Here is a 17,111-nt window from a genome sequence, read left to right as displayed (position 1 = left end):
GAAACTTCTGGATATTTATCAACTTAGTAATTTTTTGAATGTGGCATTAATTGTGGCATTTAATTTAAGTATTATAAAATGTATTAACATAATTCAACTGCTTATTACAGGTATTGGAATTAGCAGCTCATGCCTATTTCTCAGAAGTAAGCAGCCATATGACATCATTAGCTAACTCCTATTGGTTTTGGTTTTGCGGCCCCATTTATCCTAGCATGTACCCCGCTCTGTCCCCAGCCTGACTCATGTAGGAGATGCAAAAAGTTCTCTATTACTCCATCTCCTCGGTCTTCCTGCCCCACCTTCCCTCACCTTATTACCAATATATGTATATACATTAATACTTTAGTGTTGGAGTGCAGAGGCCCACAATTTTCTCCAAAATGACCCAAGAGACCAGAGTGAATTAGTTTTGCCTTTCTGCAGTGTAAGTCTGATATATCTGGGGCTTGTTCAGCCCATAGCAAACTCAAGAATAAGTGAACCAGGGTTGGAGAACCACAGCCTGTATCAGAGCTTAGTGAAGTGAAGTGAAGTCACTCAGTCGTGTCCGACTCTTTGCGACCCCGTGGACTGTAGCCCGCTCAGGTCCCTCTGTCCATGGGATTCTCCAGGCAAGAATACTGGAGTGGGTTGCCATTTCCTTCTCCAGGGGATCTTCCCAACCCAGGGATCGAACCTGGGTCTCCTGCATTGCAGGCAGACACTTTATCCTCTGAGCCACCACTTAGCTACACCCTAAAGGCCTAGGAACATTTGGGATGATTTTGTATGGCACTGCAATCTTAATTACTTATCACAGACCTTTAAGGAATGGAATGTTAAGGTATCTGTCCATTCTTGTTTGTCTTCATACCAGAGAGGACTCATCTGTTAAGCAGGGAGGGGAGTAGAAATCAGGTCAAGTGCTAACAAATGATACAGCAAAAAATTAAGATTTTTGAGCCAGTGCCTCTGAATAAAATGAGCCAGTGGTTAGTAGAAAGTTTAGCCAGGAGAGGGGGCAGGCTAAACCTTTCCAGCCAATAGAATAAAGGTTGAATAAGGGTAGACTAAATCGAAGATTTCATCTACCTCCCCATGGCTCCTGCTTCATATGTTGAAATCATTTTCTCTTCCAGACTTGATCCATCAAGTTCACATAGTCGAGAATGACATGACTCTATGGCACACAGCAATCTCCCCATATCTGTTACATTTAGGATTTGGGACTTTGGCTAGTGGTGTTGACATTATTTAAAATTCTGTTTAAGTTTCTTTTAAATGATAGTACATTTCACCACAACCAACCAGTGCTATATCTCATCTACTCAAATGATTCCATTTCTCTAGAACCAGCTTCCTGATGCATTCTTCATGTAAAGTATATATAAAGTGACAAAACAGTGTTACTGACTCTTACAGACACCTGATTTCCAACATCCTCTCTAATCTGACGTGGAAAGTCATTGTTCTCAGAATGAGAGTGCCCTGACCCCAGCCCAAGGCGCATGATGTGTGTGTGCTCTCAAGTGGAAACACCTTTCTGATTGTCCTGTGGCTGTTTTTGTTTTTTGTTTTGTGGAATTGTGTCACACACACCGCCCCACCTCATGTTTCTGTTCACTAGATGAAGACTGGAATCCTGCCTAACTCCGGATAATATAGTGCTTGTTGTTGTCATGTAAGCTGGGAAAAAAAAAAAGCCCTCCATCAAATGTCTACCCCTTCCTGATCCCCTCCAGCCTCACCCCAAGCATGACTTGTGGGAAGTAACTCCTTTTGCCTGGCATGATTTCTAACTCGACATACATCTCCACGTGTGAGGTCGTTTGAGATGTACTGTGGGATGCTCACGCCATTTCTGGATTGCCCGGACTAACCACTGCCTTGTCTGCATTTATGCCCAGGTCATACCCCGGCCCTGGCTTGTGCTCCTAACAAAGACGTGGCTGACTGCCTGGCCCTCATTCTGGCTACCATGATGACTTTTTCTCCTTCCAGTACAATGACGGCTGTCAACTTTGTTTGTTTTAAAAAAGACAGTTTGAGCAGGACGACCCTCTCCAACCTGGGTAGCATGGTTAGCCTGTGCAGTAACAATGTAGGCTCTGAGGATGGGTACAATGAAAATGATTCTGATTCAGAAACTTTCTGACTTTGGACTGTAGAAGCTTTTCCTTGGTCCACCTGTGTTGGAGGAAGGGAACAAAGCTTGAATTCCAGATTTATGTTGTATTCAAGTATTATTATGGGCCGAGCTTTCGGAAGCCAGTAAAAAAGGAATTAATCAAGCCCAGGGAAGGCAGCTAGGCTGTAGGGCAAAGCTCTCATACAGTTGGGCCTTGGTTTTACTTTGTTTCATGTTTTCCTTAGAGCTGAGATACTTCTGTGAAAGTCTACCTCTCATTTTAAATATAGAATTTAAAAAAAAAAACATTTAATTCTTTTTCTTTGGGGTTAATGCAACAAAGAGGAAGATTTTTTTTTTTTTCATGTACTCACTCAGCGGGGAGTTCTCAAAAGTGTATCAATGTGACATTCATGTCCCCAAGGAAGGGAGGGAAGGGCTGGATAGGAGATGCCTCAAACCTCTGCTCAATTTGATGTTTACTTCCTTACTAGAAGCCAAAGGTAGAGGTGTTCATCTTCAGAAATAATGCCTGTAATAATCTTTTTTAAGGGAGTCCAATTATTCATAGTTTTCCCAGGTGGCGTTAGTGGTATCCTCTATATAGTAAGTACTGAAATATCCAGAACTTCTTTTTGAGGATTTTTGTTTAAGTTGCCTAATGAAGGGGAAAATCCACTGAAAATTGAATTTGCTGTTTTCATTTAACAAAAATATGGCACCCAGTGCTCCCTGTAACAAGCCTGTGACTAATTTTCACCAAATGATTGAACCCGAATCACTTCAATAAGATTTCAGGTGAAAATTATATTGCACCGAAACTTTGAGATATATGCAAATATGAAACTACCCTTTATTAATTTGTCTGTAAATCAAAATACTAACTTTATTAAAAAACATAAGAGCCATCAGTATTGTTCATCAGTAGTGAAATGTTAAATGAGCTTTTCGGTCAAAGTCATGCTCAGTGAGTGGAAGTGTGACTCCAAAAAAGAACAAAGTGAAAGCACGATGTAGAAATGGGTGAAATGGAAATTAAAGCCGATTAAAGTTGCTTCATGATGAAATCATCGTAGTGAACACTGTGTCTGCTCCCTCTCCTCTGCCAAAGCTTCTAGGTCAAATGGACCCCGCTCTGCACCTGGAATAGCTGTACAAAAAGAAGAATGAGACTTTAAATCATGCACGCACACATGCACATGTATATGTATGTATTTATCTGTGTCTGTAGTCCATCAGCCAGCTATACACAAGGACCAAAATGCTTCAGTCTAAAATTGAAGATTTAAATTGTTTTCCTTCAAAGTGGAAGTAAGAACTGAAATAGCTTTTCTATGGAGTTAAAATGTAATCTTTTTGCGTAAGTCTTTATTGTATTTTATATTTCTTAGGACACAGATTTCTAGCTGATGGCTTAACATTTGTAACTAATAATGTGTTTACCACAGCTTAATTTTTTGCCAAACTAGAGAAAATGTTCATATACTTTGATGTATATGTGTTTGTATTTATTTGAAATGAAACAAATGCCGAGGAAATATCCATTGTTTATTCTGTTTTAATTCCTACTTGTCTTACTTGGAATAACGAGGAAGCCGGAAAATATACAGAACTTTCCCTGGGCTGGCCTGCATTCCTGAGGGCAAGCCCAGAAATTCCACTGTTAAGGTTTCCAGCCGACCCTCAGGTTCTTCCACGTCGGTTGAAAAAAGGTACAACATCCATGACTCAGCCTGTGTGTAGCCAGCTCAGAGCTTAGAATACACTGCAGTCCTTATGCTTTTCTTCAAGATGAACACTGAAGTGTATAGTGGGTCATATGCATAAAGAGGGCCCAAAGAAAGATACAGAAATTATCCTAAATATGCTGAAAATCTCATGGTCCCAGGAACCTAATGGGGAACTCTGTCAGTGTGTGGGCACATGTACCAAGAAGAGAAATAAAAATCACCAGCTCATGCTATTTTCTACTTGAGGAAGAGACAAGACAGAAACATGTTGCATTAGAGTACTGCTCTCCAATATTTTATAATGGGTTCCATTTTCACTCTGGAAATTTCTATCTTAATGTATGTGAGATATTTTTTAAACAGTGTCCTGACATATCTGGATCAAATACAGATACCATACTATGTATTTCATCTAACTGTAAAAGTCTTCACTCTGTAATATTCTGGATTTTATTAAAAATTCATGTTGGGTTCTTCACAAATGAGAACTTGTTCAAAGGACTTATAAGAACTGGTATTAATTTCATTGAAACCTTTTGTTTCACCACTGCCATTGTTTTTGTTTTTTTTTTTAAATTCTTGGTGTTGTGTTCCTTTCCTTTCTATGTCCTTTTTGTCTGCTTGGAGAAGATGAGTTTTGAAAAAGTGGATAAATTGCTAATGAGCAATAATGACCTTACCTTTACCAAAACTCTGAAAGTAAGGGAGCTCTAATACTGCAGAAACATGGTATATTGTGGAGTCTTTTTCCAGAAGTAAATGGAAATCTTGCTCAGTTGGCCTTTAAAGCAGGAAATGCGATGCCTGATTTAATGGTGAAGCAGCGTTACCATTCCTGCTATAGAGTAGCACAGAGAACAAGAAATATTACAGCAAGGCAGTGACAGCCCTGTGACACTGGCTCTGTGGAGCTGCGTTCTGACTTCCCCACTCTCACTGCCAGAAAGGAGGAGGACAAAACAATGGTATAAAATCATGCTGTGAATTGTTTATTGAATCTCTCTCCCCCACTCTCTTTCTCTTTCTCCCTCTTCCCAAGACCAAATTTTTTTCCCTTAAGAAACGACTTTAAAAACTGAGTTCTGTGTTTTTCCACTCACATCTCTTAGAAAACTAGATTTGCCACATAGCTTTCTAAGAAAAACAAAAACAGAAAACATTGTGCTTTTAATTGAGTCTTGGTTGTTTTGTGCTTTTACCTAAATATGTTATTTTTAGACTGTATTTTAACCACAGCCACAGGGATCATGTTTCATTGCACTTACCTATTTGCCATGTCTGCCTATCCTTGGTAAATACATTACTATCTCCAAATTGCCTAAAATCTGCTATGATTCTACAGTAAATAGCTCAGGGGATTTCTATTTATCACTAATAAAAGGGCACCATAGTATGTTTTGGTACTTTAGGCAGTGAACAGCTGCTTGGTTTATTATTTTATTATTAAATTAGGATAAGAACATCAAATGGATTTGCTGCACTAGTAATTCTTTGTACTGTTGAGCAACTTGGTTTGCTTATCTGTTGTGTTGGTTGAAGAACCCATCCCTTTTTTTTTGTCTTGTGATATGAAGTTAGAGTGCCTTTTTATATTTGTATATTCTGAAAATATTCTGTGAAATGTTTTGTATTTTTTTTCATTTGAGTGTTATCAGAGCAATATAATACCAGTGAGTTTTCATTTCAGCCTTTCTTTGAATGTATAAAGTGTCTTTTTTCCTCTTTCCCCTTTTACCTGCTTTGAAATGAAAATGAAGATGCTGAAGTTTTCTATAGGAATTATGTTTGATTTTGCAGTGCTAAAATGCTTTCTTTTTACAAAACCATAAACCATAGGTCAGTGTTATAGGGGAAGAGCATTTTAAGATAGTGACAATCTGAGTGTGTGTATAAAATGTAATTCTATGAGTTTCTTATGCAGTGACCTAAAAATTCAATGCAAATATCTTTTGTTTGGTAGTTTTGTCTATGTATTTTATGCTTTAGCATGTGCAATATATCTTTGCAAAGCGTGATGATACAAATCTGGTGCCAGTGTTATATTTTGCATAACATATTTGTAACAGCATAAAATATTGTTTGATGATTTCAGTGGGATTTTGTCTTTAATGTTTTCTTATGAAAATTGGAGTTGAATGACTCTGGTAAATGCCATGACTATAAAAATGAGGAAATGACTTTTAGTTCAGTGAATGACTTTGAACCAATTGGAATCTTCTCAAGCACAGTTTAATACTTTTTCAACTACTGAATGCTAATCATGTCATGAAGTACTTAACTGTAATATACTATGGAAATGCATTCAGATGGTTATTTTTCCAAATAAAAGCGGTACAAATATTGTTGCAATTTGTGTTGTCTTTAAATTTTCCAGTTATGATAATTTTGCCAATTATTATGCTAACTTAAACTTTTGTCCCCTACTAAAGCCAAATTAACCTTAAATTTTTAAAATAATCAAGATAGAGGTATATTTTCTATTTTTGTTTATATAATCACAATTAAAGCAAATATTTCAGACAGATATTTTACATTTATTTTACCTATTTATGCCTCCAACATTTTTTATAAAGAATTTTTGCTGGCTTGCAACAAAAGATGTGATAAACCGGAAACAGGAAAATTAGGACAACAAAAAAGAACTCAAACTACAGGAATTCTAAATTTAATGCAGTGGTTATAACTAAATTTGAGTTTGGTCTAAATTTCTTACAGCCGAAGTAAGAGGGAGAAATGTGATTAATAATAATATATAATTATTTATGTGATAATGTAATCTATATAATAAAGTCTATAGATCACATATACTGGAAAAGGAGAAACCTGTTCAGTTCATTTCAGTTCAGTCGCTCAGTCATGTCTGACTCTTTGTGACCCTGTGAATCGCAGCACTCCAGGCCTCCCTGTCCATCACCAACTCCTGGAGTTCACCTAAACCCATGTGCATCAAGTCGGTGATGCCATCCAGCCATCTCATCCTCTGTCATCCCCTTCTCCTCCTGCCCCCAATCCCTCTGAGCATCAGGGTCTTTTCCAATGAGTCAACTCTTCACATGAGGTGGCCAAAGTATTGGAGTTTCAGCCTCAGGATCAGTCCTTCCAATGAACACCCAGGACTGATCTCCTTTAGGTAGTGGCGGCACCCACAAAATTGTGAAATAAACCATGTTTATATTTGTTGCTGCCGCCACTACCAGGGTCTTAAGTTACTACTCTTCAGTTGCTTCGTAGTAACACAAGACCCAACTTTTCAGCACTGTCCTTAAAGATATACATAGAATTACCTCTCCATTTGTCTCACCATTCAAATAGTCTCTCCTTAGGTAATAACTCAGGAACAGTCCCTAGAAGCACTGAGAAACAGATTCCTAATTATGGAGTGTTCAGCTGATGAAAAAGCGGCACATGGGGAGGGAGACACAGGGGAGAGCTTCCTGAGTTCCTCAGATCACTGTGTTCTAGAATGTTAACAGTTCTCACAGTCTAGCCGAATCCGATTACCACCTTTTTCATGAAGACACAGAATCCCAGAGAAGTTATTTAAATGTTCAAATTTTTGTGTCTTAGTGATCTGAATGCACACTTCTGTCTGTAGGTGTTCTCTCTTCTATGCTGATCTGCCATACCATGTTTTGTGGTTTGGTTTTTTTTTTTTTTCTGCTAGAGATGTTCAGGGAGGCATTGCTCTCTACCTTGCTTTACTCCTTATTCAAGTATACAAACCTTAGTGTTTTTCAATCTTGGAAGATTGTAGAGCAAGACATGGAACAACAGACTGCTTCAAAATTGGGAAAGGAGTACATCAAGGGTGTATGTTGTCACCCTGCTTATTTATATGCAGAGTGCCTCATGCAAAATGCCAGGCTGGATGAAGCTCAAGCTGGAATCAAGATTGCTGGGAGAAATATCAATAACCTCAGATATGCAGATGACACCACCCTTATAGCAGAAAGGGAAGAGGAATTAAACAGCCTCTGATGAAAGTGAAAGAGGAGAGTGAAAAAGCTGGCTTAAAACTCTACATTCAAAAAACTAAGCTCATGGCATCCAGTCCCATCACTTCATGGCAAATAGATGGGGAAACAATGAAAACAGTGACAGATTTTATTTTATTAGCCATGAAATTAAAAGACGTGCTCCTTGGAAGAAAATCTCTGACAAACCTAGACAGTGTATTATAAAGCAGAGACATCACTTTGTTGACAGAAGTCTATGATTTTTTCAGTAGTCAGGTACAGATGTGAGAGTTGGACCATTAAGAAGGCTGAATGCTGAAGAATTGATGCTTTTGAACTGTGGTGTTGGAGAAGACTCTTGAGGGTCCCTTGGACAGCAAGGAGATCAACCCTTGCTTCATTTAATCATAAAGGAAATCAACCCTAAATATTCATTGGAAAGTGAATATTGATGCTGAAACTGAAGCTCCACTATTCTGGCCACCTGATGTGAGGAGCCTACTCATTGTAAAAGAACCTGATGCTGGGAAAGACTGAAGGCAGTAGGAGAAGGGGACAACAGGAGATGAGATGATTGGGTAACATCACCAATTCAATGAACATGAGTTTGAACAAACTCTGGGAGATAGTGAAGGACAGGGAAGCCTGGCATGCTGCAGCCTGTGGAGTCACAAAGAGTCGGACACAACTGAAAGACTGAACAAAAAGAACAATGCTGCATAGATAGTGACTTAAAATAGTGACTTAGGGACTTCCCTGGTGGTCCAGTGGTTAAGAATCTGCCTAGCAATGCAGGAGACATGGGTTTGATGCCTGGTCAGGGAACTGAGATCCCACTTGCCTCAGGGCAACTAAGCCTGTGCGCTGCAACTACTGAGCCCGCATGCTCTGGAACCTGCATGCCAGCGCTAGAGAGTTCATGCACTATAATGAAGATCCCACCTGCCACATGTAAGACCTGAAGCAGATAAATAAAAATTTAAAAACAAAAACAAAAAAACTCAGTGACTTAAAGCAATAAATGCTTATCATGTCACAGTTTCTGTGAGTTAGGAGTCCAGGCATAGTTTAGTTGGGTCTTCTGTCGCAGGGTCCCTCACAGGTTATAATCACAGTGCTGGCTAGGGAAAGCTCTATTTCTCAGCTTGCACATGTGGTTATTGGCAGGATTCCTCATGGGTCGTTGGACTGAGGGATTCAGTGCCTTGTCAGATGGGCCTCTCCATAGGGCAACTCACAACATGGCAGCAAACTGAGATAAGCCAGAGAGAAAAAGAGCAAGACAGAACTCACAGGTTTATAACTGAATCTTCAAGTAACATTCTGTCATTTTTTTTCCATAGGCTATTCATTAAAACAAGTCACTAGGTCCATCCCACATGCACAGTCATATCCCACCAAAAGGTGTGAGGTGCAGAAGGCAGGAATCACTGGGAGCTGTTTTGGAAGCTATTCACCACCCTGGCTCTGTTACAGTGTCTTTCAAGAGTGTAAATTCACACCAGGATCACTTTTTCCCAGTCATTACTAAGGAGCTTGTTTACTTGACTTCATAAATTCACCCTTTCAAGAGATACATAAGGATCTCCTAATTTCACTTGTGCTCTTATAAGCAAGCAGAAAGGGAATAATGGTTTCTAACTGAGTGATGTGGCACTTTGTCTCCAAAATGTCTGCCATTCTGTAGGTTTAAATCCCTGTACATCTATCCTTCACTTTGCACACTTAATGTGTTCCAGACTTAGCTTGCAAGGCACAAAGGCATTAAGCTAAAAGGCTATTAACACAACATAAAAATATTGTAGATAAAAGTACTGTATGAATTGTCTCTAGCAAATTTCATACTGAAGGTACATTTGCTATAAAATATAAAGCAGACAAGATAATGGCTGTGCCATTCATTCATTTTCAAGCACTCCAGGGGGTGATTGAAAATGTGTAGGTCTTAGTAGTTGGCACACTGACTAGGGGGTGGGAGGGCTTGCTACTAGCATTTACTTTACTTGTGTCAGAATTTGCTGGGCCAGGGATGCCACATGTCCTATTCATCCCAACATTCAACTCCCCACCCCCCATGCCACTGTGCCCCTACCTCGCTGCTCATCTACTCACTCTCCTCCCATTTCTGAACCATATCTCCATCACTTTATTACTTGTGAAGCTGGCCATATTTTAAAATCTGTCTTCACAGGGAATTGCATAAGTATGCTATAATATACATCCCCTCCTAAAGAGTGCTCACAAGCTTAAGAAAAAGGACTTCAGAAGGCAATGTTAAGTACAGGTTCCCTGGTTGTGTCCTTTTCTAGGTGAGATTGAATGTAGGTGAGTGGAGAAAAGCGCTACGCAGATCTGAGACAGATATTTAATTCCTTTGTTATTAAATACTCAAATGCATGCCTGCGCATGTATGTTTCTTGTCTTAAGCAAGGAATGATTGCATCCTCTTCACAAGTGGGAAAACCCTGCTTATAAGGACAGAAACATTTTGGCCCACAATTCATAGCGGGATCTGGCAACAGCACTGTTGACGCCTGTGGTTCTCTGAGCCCTGCTTGGTGGACAGTTTCTAAGTACCATTTTCTACCTTTAAAGGACAATTTAATGAAGCATATTTAATATCTAGAGGAGTTTTCTAGTTTTCAAAAGTAAAAATGTTGAAGCAGTACTTACAGCATAAAAATCTCACCTGTGTCTATGTTCAGTTGATAAAGTACCCAGCAATTTGAAAACCTGAAACAACTCATATTTCTTATAGTTGGGTTCTATAATTACAAACATCTAGGTTCAAATCTGCATGACAAGATATTGCCAGCCATATAGCGATCAGAAAAGAAAACGGAGAGGGCACAGTGCCAAGAACCAAGGGCCGGAATGAGTGTGGCATGTTCCAGAAACAGAAATGGGCCAGTATGACCAAAGACATGGGGTAAAGAATGGTGGTATGAGATGAGGTCATGAGTGGTCTGAGACCAGACCCTATAAAATTGTTTGAGCTAGGAGAAGGAGTTTCTATTTTATTCTTAATGTGATAAAAAATCTACTGAAAAAATGTAAGCAGAAGAATGGCTGTGGTCCTATTTCATTTTTAAATGATCACTCCCGACTGCTAAAGGAAGGCAAGAGAGGAACCCAGCTGACTGGTTAGGTGGCTAGTGCAATACTCTGGATGAGCAAAAACATGGTGGATTGGATTGATACAGCAAGAGAAATAGAATGTGGCACAATTTGGGTACTTTTGAAGGTAGAGTTGATTGACCTTTCTGATGGTTTTATATCAAGTAAACAATATAGAGTTTGGGGGAGAGGCTGTGGCTGAAGTCATATGAAATTATGAGGAGCAGAGGATTGCCTTGGGAGTAAATGTAGAGAGAGATGAACCATGAATTTTGGGCACTCCCAACATTTAGACGCTGGGAAGAGACGTTCTAGCCGAGAAGACCAGGAGAGAGTGGCCAGTGAGGCAGGAGGAAAAGCTGGAGATCTAGATATCCCTGAACCCTAGAAAATAAAGAATGTATGGAAGGAGGGTCAGTTGTACCTACTGTCTCAATTGCTTCTGGGAGGTCAAATAAGATATGACACAGTGAGACCACTGGATTTGGCAACATAGAGTTTATTAGTGACTTTTGCAAGAATAGATGCACTGGAGTGGTGAGGACAACAATCCAAAGAGGCTGGTTTAAGGAGAGAAAGAAAGAGGAGAAGGTAAAAGAAGAAAAATGAGGCAGTAGCTGGAGGAGGATGTGGAGACTAGAGAGAGTGTTTGTCTTTTAAGACAGGGGATGCTGTAATATGTCAGTGCTAAGGGGAATGTCTGGGAGTGAGTAGGAAGAAGGTGCAAGAAGGGATGGGAAAGTTATTTTAGAAAAACCATTTTAGAGCAGCAGAGGAAAACTGATTGAGTAGGGTTTAGTACACTTGAGATTTATGACCATGAATTTAAATGGTAATCAGTAATCCTGGTAGGTTTTTTTCATCAATGTTGGCACAGGCACAGAGTAAGTAGATAGTGGAACTTAAACAGGGACAGAGCTCTGCCAGATGAGTGCAAGGGGAGTTACGGAACTAAGATGCATTCAGTAGACATGATTATATAGATTGTGGATTCTAAACTGGGTAAGGAGGGAAATGAAGACATGAGGGAGCTGATGGATGGTGAAAAAGTAGCCCACCGCTGGATTGAAGGTCTTGGTAAAACAGAGGAATTGTTGAATTGTAGCACCAGAGTTGGTAAGCTAAACATGAGGTGCTTGAAGTAAAGATTTTAGAAATGGTACTTTTTTGATATTGACTAAGTAAGGAACATAATCAAAGGAATGGATGGTTGAGAATGATAGAAGGAAAAACCACTGGAGATGAAGAAAAACTGAAGAGGCCACCATAATAAATGGTTTGAGAGCCACTTAACATAGAATTTGAGCAGAATTGATGAGAAAATTTGGCCACTTCAAAATATCTATTATTCAGATCTTTTACTTTAATACACACTCAAAACTGATTTATTATCAGACTGATGTTTGGTTAAAGTAAGAATGGTGAAATGCATTTCTGTTAAAAAAAAACAACCGGACCTTGACTGGAATACAATGACAGATTTTATGACCATATGGTTTAACCTAAATGTGTTTATGAGGCTCTTCAGAAAATAGGACAGATGGCTAAGAGCTGCAGAGTGAACAAAAGAAGGGTGTGGAACAAACGTCTTAGTGATCACAAAGAAAAATTGAATACTTCCCAGTGGGCCTTCCACAGAGGACAAAAGACTAAATTCACTGGAATTCTGTACTGCTCTGTAAGTGAAAACTAAATTTGCTTTAAAATACTAACTTATCCTGAAATCTCAATTTTTAACAACAACAAAAATGTTAATTTGGGCTTATAATTCCCCTCTGAATTTCTCTTTTCAGAAATGATTTCTCCATTTCCAAGTCCATGCTATAATTTTATGTTGCTTGACATGTTTTATTAATATGTTCTTCAGGCCTAAGATTTATTCCTTGGTATTTCATTATTACTTAAAATCTGTAAAAACTTTGTTAGAGGACTGTTAACGGATAATTGATGGATTTTCTGCTTAACTTTATTCACAAGGGTTTACATATTAGCATGTAAATTTTGACTAGGCTGCTAGGCCTATTTCCTTTTGGCATTAATGCTACCAAAAGCTGATAAAGGGCTCAGTTGGTACCATCTGGAAGCTTGATTTGTGATGTCACAGTTGACGCTAGAAGTTAGTTTGAGGAAACTAATTAATTTCCTACATTTCAGATATTGAAAAAGAAAAGCCTTTCATGATGCTAAGAGTATTTCACAAAGATAAAACCATATTTTCCAGTGTATATTAATTCCAGTCTTATTTTCCTTGCTGTCAGCCTCATAATCTATAGAGACTTGGGTAGTGCAAAGCAGAGAATATCTGTTAAAATTCACATATGTGTTTATAGGTGCCTATATATTGTATGATCATGGGCAAAGATGTGGCAGGACTTAACCCAACAGTGTTAAAGCAGGAAGGTATAAGGAAGTAGTGAAATTGTAGCTAATTGGAAAATTGTAATATAAAAATATAAAATATTAATTTATATTTATTGTAATATAAAAAATTACCAAAAAATAGGTTAAAGTTGAATATGTTTATAAGTGAGAGGTAGAAGGTAACATAGACAAATTAAAACATTGATTTAATTAAATGACAGACTTGTAAGCAACTTTCACTTTGAATTTATGTTGCTTATTGTTTTTACAATAAAGTTTTTAAAACAAAAGGAGACTGGGATGCATAAATAGACTGGGAGGTAAATTCCTCATTCTAATTAGTGCTGGGTTAATTCTGTTCATTAGAACCAGCTCTAAACTCCCTAGTTAAAGAGGAAGGAAAGACCCTTGAAGATGCTCTGATAAAAACCACAGATACATTAAGAATTGAAGAATACATCCTTTGAGGAAGAGTAAAAGGAACTGAATTTAAACAGCTTAAAAGTTTCCTTAACTGTAAAATATGGAGGTTCGATTCAGTAATTTTTCATACCCTCTCAGCTCTGAATTTTTAAATTCTTAGATCTGTGAGTCAACAGAGTAACTGCCAATTGCCTGCAGCATCGGAGGCAGTAAACTGCGCGTATGCATATGCTTGGGAATAAACTTGACTGTAGGCTGACTACACTAATAGTCCTTCCATCAGATGAAGAATTCCTTTTAGATGAAAGAGATTAAGGGCATATGCCCTTCCTCCTCTGAGCAAGAAAATCAATAGGGTTTAACTACAGCAGAATGAATTTGGCATCATGAAAAGCTCTCTGAAAACATGTGTAGTAAATGTAGATGCGGTTCATACAAGACTGATTGCCAAGTCCCTTCCCTGGGGACTTTCAGGATCAAGGTGGGCACTCATCACTCCAGGATGGTGTTAGAGAGATGTCAGATGGCCAGTGTGCTCCATAGCTTAGAACTCTTTCAAGCACCATGTACTACATCTCTACCAGTTTGTTTCACAGATACTCAAACGTATGTCCTCTCTTCCTTGAACAGCCTGTAAGTTATCATGTTCTGTACCATCAAAATCCATTCCATCCCCAAGATAAGAACAAAACAGACACCCTAGATTCCTCTCCTTTGTTATCCTTAACCAATTGGTTAGGAAGTCCTTTTCCTTTTGAGTCTTTTAAATGTCTTTTGAACAAGTTACCTAATTTCTTTATCCACTACTCCTATTTCAGACCCTCATAGAACACTGCAGTGGTGTCCTAATTAATCTCTTTGCCTTAAGTCTTGCCCTTCAATCTTTCTTCAAAATTGCTGTCAAAATCTGTGTGTGTTTTTTTAAGTTCAGTCTCTTTTAGTTCAGTTCAGTTGCTCAGCCGTGTCCGACTCTTTGCAACCCCATGAATCACAGCACACCAGGCCTCCCTGTCCATCACCATCTCCCAGAGTTCACTCAAACTCATGTCCATCGAGTCAGTGATGCCATCCAGCCATTTCATCCTCTCTGTCGCCCCCTTCTCCTCCTGCCCCCAATCCTTCCCAGCATCAGAGTCTTTTCCAATGAGTCAACTCTTTGTATGAGGTGGCCAAAGTACTGGAGTTTCAGCTTCAGCATCATTCCCGCCAAAGAAATCCCAGGGCTGATCTCCTTCAGAATGGACTGGTTGGATCTCCTTGCAGTCCAAGGGACTCTCAAGAGTCTTTTCCAACACCACAGTTCAAAAGCATCAATTCTTCGGCACTCAGCTTTCTTCACAGTCCAACTCTCACATCCATACATGACCACAGGAAAAACCATAGCCTTGACTAGATGGACCTTTGTTGGCAAAGTAATGTCACTGCTTTTCAATATGCTATCTAGGTTGGTCATAACTTTTCTTCCAAGGAGTAAGCGTCTTTTAATTTCATGGCTGCAATCACCATCTGCAGTGATTTTGGAGCCCCAAAAAATAAAGTCTGACACTGTTTCCACTGTTTCCCCATCAATTTCCAATGAAGCGATGGGACCAGATGCCATGATCTTCGTTTTATGAATGTTGAGCTTTAAGCCAACTTTTTCACTCTCCTCTTTCACTTTCATCAAGAGGCTTTTTAGTTCCTCTTCACTTTCTGCCATAAGGGTGGTGTCACCTGCATATCTGAGGTTATTGATATTTCTCCCAGCAATCTTGATTCCAGCTTGTGCTTCTTCCAGCCCAGCGTTTCTCATGATGTACTCTGCATAGAAGTTAAATAAGCAGGGTGACAATATGCAGCTCTGAAGAGTTTCTTCAGGCTGAAGAACCATCGGCCTCATCTCTTGATCTTTATTTCCATCACTTGCACTGCTCGTCCGCCCTCGACTATAGACAGTTTAGAAGGCCTGAGGTCTTCTCCTTTCACACATGCCTGCCTCTGTTTGTGTTCGTCCTTTTACCTAGGATGCTCCTTCCTTTTCATGCCTTTTGAACTCAACTTTTGAAGCCCAGATCAAATATCACCTCTTATCAAGTGTTTCCTAAGCTTTTATCTATAGACAAGAGGCAGAAATAATTATTCCTTCCTCTGTGTTTCCAAGACACCCTAAATATACCAATAGTGATGTTGATCATATTACCTGCCATTGTAATGATGTGATTACATATATGATAAAGATGAAATATTTTGTGTTTGTGTTCCTCACTTCCCATCTCTTCCCTGCCACATGTGAAAGGACAGTTTGGATCTTTTCTGGGTAAAAGAATAAAGAGTGGCTTAAAAACTGGAATGAAAAGGGAGCAGAAATCAATAAAGAGTTCTGAGAAAGATAGTGTCACCATCAGGGCTGAAAACATGTGAGGCTCTGGGTAGTTAAAGTCTGTAAGTATGGTGAATTAAATTGAGACTTCTTTAACATTACATGAAAAACATAAAGATTGAAATGTATTTTTAATTACTACTTGGAAATTAGACTATGCTTCCCACACAGTCTAGGCCACATAGAGCCCTAGCATTTAGTTAAGTTACCTATATCTGTTGTCTCTTAACTCTGCTTCGTATTTGTTTCAGTACCTAGGACAGTACATTATTTCAATACCAATGACTTAATAAGTAAATATATGAATTGTATCTGGCTCTTCTAAGAAAATGCCACAGGTTTCCAAGTTAACAATAATGAACATTTCTAGGTGGTGTCACTTTTACTTTGCTGAATACTCAAACACTACTGGTCCTTGAGACCAGGCCAGCAGAGGAAAGGACTGTATATTGGCTGGAATATAGGCATAGAGATCTGGGTGAAAGCCCAGGGAGGAAGGACAAGATGTCAGAGTATCCAAAGCAAGTTTTTGAGTGGTTTTAGAGGTGCCACACGTCAGCATACTGGAAAATTACTGGTTGATACTGTATTATCCACTGTCACACACTTTCAGGGGTTAAAAAAAAAAGAAAAAATATGATGCAATAAATGTTATCTCTCAAGTAAGACACAAACTGCTCGGTTTTCCACCTTTCCAGCTTGTGGTCCTTGTGGGACCAGTTCCTAGAACCAATTTCAGTAGGATCCTTGAAGAAATCAAATATTCTCAGTCAACCAACTCCATTTCCACATTCAATCTTTAGTATTCTTCCTTAGTTACCTTCCCTTCTGGGATAAGTCTTTTAAATTACTATTACCTTAGTATAGGAAGCTACGTAAAACTGTGAGAATTGTTTTTCAGGTTCTTAATTTTAGCCCTTTCAATATATTGAATTTCTTTTTCAATAAGTGTAATTGTATTGCAGGCTCAGCTTTTATTACCATTGTAAAAATTGAGTTCTATATTATTTATTGCATGCAATTATCTATGTAGTTAGTTTTTAAAGATCTAGTTT

The 17,111-nt window shown here is 38.8% G+C and overlaps 1 protein-coding gene across 7 annotated transcripts in view; it reads left to right on the top strand.

Annotated features, from left to right (window-relative positions):
* The window catches only part of ANKRD44 (ankyrin repeat domain 44), a 313,666-nt gene extending 307,477 nt beyond the window's left edge, over nucleotides 1–6,189 (top strand). For 3 of the 7 annotated variants that reach the window (XM_027965055.2, XM_042244025.1, XM_060410152.1), the window contains exon 28: nucleotides 1,890–6,189. In XM_027965055.2, the coding sequence (XP_027820856.1) occupies nucleotides 1,890–2,137 (248 nt within the window). In that variant the 3' untranslated portion in view covers nucleotides 2,138–6,189. Of the gene's footprint in view, nucleotides 1–110 lie in introns of all 7 variants that reach the window. The other 4 variants (XM_027965056.2, XM_042244027.1, XM_042244028.2 and 1 more) reach the window with 2 other exon arrangements.
* Nucleotides 6,190–17,111: the final 10,922 nt, after the last annotated feature.

Source organism: Ovis aries, chromosome 2, assembly GCF_016772045.2.
Source record: "Ovis aries strain OAR_USU_Benz2616 breed Rambouillet chromosome 2, ARS-UI_Ramb_v3.0, whole genome shotgun sequence".
Classification (NCBI taxonomy): Eukaryota; Metazoa; Chordata; class Mammalia; order Artiodactyla; family Bovidae; genus Ovis; species Ovis aries.
Note: the sequence above shows the minus strand (reverse complement) of the source record. Positions and strands in the feature narration are given on the sequence as shown.